Source organism: Octopus bimaculoides, chromosome 4, assembly GCF_001194135.2.
Source record: "Octopus bimaculoides isolate UCB-OBI-ISO-001 chromosome 4, ASM119413v2, whole genome shotgun sequence".
Taxonomy (NCBI): Eukaryota; Metazoa; Mollusca; class Cephalopoda; order Octopoda; family Octopodidae; genus Octopus; species Octopus bimaculoides.
This window is the reverse complement of record NC_068984.1, coordinates 52757606-52762322: the sequence shown is the minus strand read 5'-3', so window position 1 is coordinate 52762322 and position 4717 is coordinate 52757606. Positions and strand designations below refer to the sequence as shown.

General features: G+C 33.3%; 1 protein-coding gene across 6 annotated transcripts in view; it reads right to left on the bottom strand.

The window, feature by feature from the left end:
- Positions 1-4355, bottom strand: part of LOC106871823 (tropomyosin Tod p 1.0102) — a 50078-nt gene extending 45723 nt beyond the window's left edge. Inside the window, exons 1-2 of one of the 6 annotated variants that reach the window (XM_014918520.2) lie at positions 4064-4355; positions 3053-3178 (exon numbers count right to left, since the gene is read on the bottom strand). In XM_014918520.2, coding sequence (XP_014774006.1) covers positions 3053-3178; positions 4064-4177 — 240 coding nt within the window. In that variant the 5' untranslated portion in view covers positions 4178-4355. The remainder of the gene's footprint in view (positions 1-3052; positions 3179-4063) is intronic. The other 5 variants (XM_014918518.2, XM_052967065.1, XM_052967066.1 and 2 more) reach the window with 5 other exon arrangements.
- Positions 4356-4717: the final 362 nt, after the last annotated feature.

Here is a 4717-nt window from a genome sequence, read left to right as displayed (position 1 = left end):
TTAGATTCAAGATTGAATATGGTACTTATGCGTAGGCACCAGAATATCGTATGGTATGGTATTATACAAAAACCATTCCAAAAGGATATATATTATGATTGACCGTTGACTGAACACTATTCAATTTTTTTTTTCTCCGTGTTTTTCTCCTTGTCTCCGTATTCTTTCTGTTGAAGAGCGTAGCTCGAAACGTCAAAGACTTTCCGTATTCCCGAGCGTCATACTAATATATACTTTTGTTATTTACACCACCTGTCCTCGTCTGTTGTTATTATTTGTATATTCTCCCATATATATGTATTTGATTTGTTAACTGGGCGGAGGTAGAGTACTCAATAAGCGGTAGTGTGTATTTCTTTAGTTGAAGCTGGAGGTTCCGCAAGCTGCTATTAATTTTTGTTGTCACCTGAAGTGTTGTCACAGTGCGGGTAACAGTGGAGTATCGTGATGTATGTGAGTGTGCGTTCAAATGCTGTCGAAGCATTTGAATCCACTCGGGATCGATCAATAAAAGTACCAGTCCAATAGTTCAGTAGAGGTTGATTCTTCTCGTTCTTCTCGGAAGAAATCGAGTGTCTAAGTCTTGAAGAAGAATTAGCTCCGCTAGATTTAAAATACACAAGACAAGCCGTATGTCACGACGGTGTTCCTACAACTCCGTCAATTGTGGCCACGGTTAGCATATCCCGAGATGCCAATTTTCCCCTAATTACACGCATTCTCCCATGTCAGATTCATACCAAGGAACTTTAGTTTAAAGCATTCCATTAGATTAGCAATATTTTGTTCATAATACAAAGCGAATAAAATCAATGTAGATTTTAAGCATAAAATTAGCATTTATATACATTAGTGAACACCATAAGTGAAAAGCCATATAAGAATTCTAGAATTAAGTTCCCCCATATCTACCAAATAGCTTGACATTTTTACCAACCAGAATTTTAAAAGTTGATGGAGTTTTAGAATAGCCGTCTCCTCGAAGTCACACACTTCATGAAGAAAGAAAAAGGACGGAAGTGGGGAGCAAAAAAGAAAAAAAACTTGAAATGTTTAGCTGGAAAAAAGTAAGTTTTTCAAGATTCTAAATTCTGTACGAAACACGGGAACACTAAAAAATGAAGATTGTTGATCTTCGGAAACTTTAAACTCAAGATTCACGTAACTCTGATGTAGTAGCTCTGTTAATCATTTTCAGAGAAAGATCCAACAAAGGAGTGAGCATTCACATGGTCTCTCGACCTGTTAAGAATAGTACCTAAATTTTCTTCAAAGCACATCTTATCGTATTATAGAAAAAATAATATATTGGAAAATGAAGACTATGTGTAAAAAAGACGGGATGAACAAAGCCGGAATGTCCAACGATCAGAAGTCTGTTCGAACATGGCTGACCTTTCGCTAACTAACGAACAACCATATTAACTTCATGGTTCATTTAAACAAACTTCGTTTTACTGTAATCTATCTCTCACATTCAAGAGGGAGAGGATGAGACCTGCCTATCTACCAGCTAAAAATTTACTTTTAATGTTTTCTAGGTAATAGTTTTCATTTGCAAAGAGAAAGACAGCAAAATATGTTTCATTGCAGGACAAAAATAAGATGGAAGTTTATAAAGCCACTGAAATTTTGAGGTTATATATATGGTGATTAAAAGTAATGTAGAGAGATTCACCCCGCTATAAATAGCATAGCGGCCAAAGAAAATGATGATGGCGAGGATAACTATAACTATCACGATCATCATCTATAATATCCTTGGCATTCTTTTTAGAATTCCTATCAATCATTGCTTTTGTTTCTGTTTAATTTCGATTATCATTGATGTAATTGCGATACATCTAATCGAATTTCATAAATCAGCTATCAGAAAATAACAGTTTTTAAACTTGAAGTCTAAAAGCTAAAGAAATACTGAATGTCAGTAGCAAGTTATTTTTCAAAAAGAATTGTTAATAATTGTTCCTTTAAAGTCATTAGTGATGCCTGTCTTTTTATTTTTACTCTCGAAAGAAGCCAGTTGGAATTACATTAGATTTTCGAAAAAGAGAGAGAAAAAAAAAGAACCAAAAAAGGGCAAAACAATTTTTCTTTTTGTGGATTACATTAAAAAAATGAAGTTTCTTTAGTATCAGTGGAACATTTGATTACTTGCATTGCACAAGGAATAAATGAAACAGCAGATAAATGAAATTTCACACACACACGACAAAACGTTGAATTGTCTTGGTTGCTTGTAGGTAATGAGCATAACCATTGGTATAGACAAATGAACATTCAGTATGAACTATATAAATTAAGAAGTCGTTTGATGACAAGCATTACTGAATAATGAAATCTTCGTTGCCTAAAATTAATTACTTTTCCTGAGACTCTTCTCCATCTCACACATTTCTTATTAAGTATGAGTTTATGTGGAAGTCAAGTAAGTTCTAGCACATAACGTTAGGTATGGAGAGAAATTATGCAGAACTAATGGAAGATGAACTGTCAAACCTCCATTAGACGAGCAAGTATTTCTGATACTTAATGTTCGAAAATGGTATAAACGCAAGTAATAGAAATGTAATAAAATGATTTTTTTTTGTCTATCTATTCCATGGATAACAGAACATCTGTACATATACCGTTTGAACACTGGTCAAATACATGCCATTTGGTGCTACATTGTAATCAAAATGACTTTAATATAAATCTAGCAAAACCAAAACCATGACAATATAATTGAGCATTTTGGAAAACAGCTGCCAGTCATTGAGTACTTCACGAATTTCACAGAAAAGAAAAATTTTGCTTAAAATGAGATCTTTTTGATATTGCATACTTCAGATGCGAAGAGGATTGCAAAAGTGGATTTGAATCGATGAATATTTTACTATAGCCTTCAATCTTAAAATATATTCCTTTATAAGATTGAATCAGTTTCATATTTGAGCATTCATTCAGTCTAAACGTCAATGACAAAAATATAGGTTGATCAATCAGTGGGAGATAAAGTTTTAAGATGCGTTAAGTGTTAAGTTTAAAATTAATATGTCAGCTAACTTACCTCGCCGACACGCTTCTCGGAAGTCTCAAGCTTCTGGTTTGCTTCAGCAAGTTGTTCTTTTGCGTTATCGAAGTCATTTTCCAAATTGGAAAACTTCTTCTGCAGAGTAGTAAGGTCCTCTTCTAACTGTTTGCAAGAAAAGAAAGTAATTAGTCAAAGGGACAAGGAATAAACCAAAGAATTTACGAGGCTGTTTTTTAAAACATGCACATTTGAAAATTCATAAATAGTCAAATTGTTCTAAACATTCTTTAGACTTTGAAACATCATGTCAGTGATCTTAATGAAAGAGAAAAAGACAATAAATGCATCATGAATTATGAGACATAAAACCAAATTTCTTTCAGAGACAAAAAAATGGGATATATTTATCGACGTACTGATATATTTGCGAATACAAGAAAGTAACAAAATTGTGATTGTAATTAACATTCATTAGATCTCTCTCTCTCACACACACACACATATATACATATGTACACATACACACACATAAGTGCATACATATATGTATATATACACATTTACATATATATATATATATATATATATATATATATATATATATATATATATATATATATATATATATATATATATATATATATATAGCTATATGCATTCATATATCCACACACACACACACACACACATACTTGTATATCAAATATCAATTTCAATTTTGTGAAATATATCTTTCATTAAACATTAATATGTAGGGGACTGAAATGAGGATTATCGGCCCAAAAGAATGAAGTTTCCAATTATTTTACTCTCTTTTACATTCGAATGTCAGCCGATTTAAGATTATTTTACGCTTTTCTTTCTCTCAAAGGTATAAATATCACAAACTCACAGAAGTTATTTTCAAAGACTTATTATAATCATTGGGACGCCATTTTGAAAGATTGGGGGACAAAGATAATAAAATAGTTTGATTACAGAAGGATTGGAGAGACGAACAGGAGACTACTCAGACACAAGCGACAAGATGTACGATATCAATTTTACCTTGTTCTTGTTATCCTCTGTATCCCGTAATTTTTGATCGGTTTGTTCAGCCTTATCAGTGGCAAGCTCCCTCTCCATCTTCATGGCCAACATCTTCTTTTTGATGGCATCCATGGTTGTTGGTTATTGTGAGAAAAGTAATAGAGAAAATACAAAAGACCGATAAGGCTAGAATAGAAAAAAGAGAACTTTTCTACTGCAAACAAGAGCTGCCCGATCCGTGTAGAAGAAGAGCGAACTGAAAGCTGACAACAGAGTTTACGTGTATTTTTTCTGCCAAATAATTCCAAGACAGATACGGTAGGAATGTGGCGATTGGCCAATCAGAGAGGGTTTTCGCGAATCTGTTCAGTTTCTTAGCGTTGCAGTTGGGACGGTTTTGGGTGATACAGTTACCTCCTTGTTTGGCAAGTCTTTCTAGCAGAGGGAAAGCATCAACTTGGCTTGTTGAAAAAGTAGTAAAGGCAGCAGGCAACTATTTAGACAGAATTCTGTTCAGAATAAATTTCTTTGACTCTTTCCCCTTTTAGCTTGTTGCTGTAAATCTGTAGAATTAGATACTCATTGATGTAAATTGCCATTTTATTTTCTACATTTCCTGTCCGTTCTTACTTTCTTATATTTTCCTGTTCTCACTGTTATAATCATTTTTCA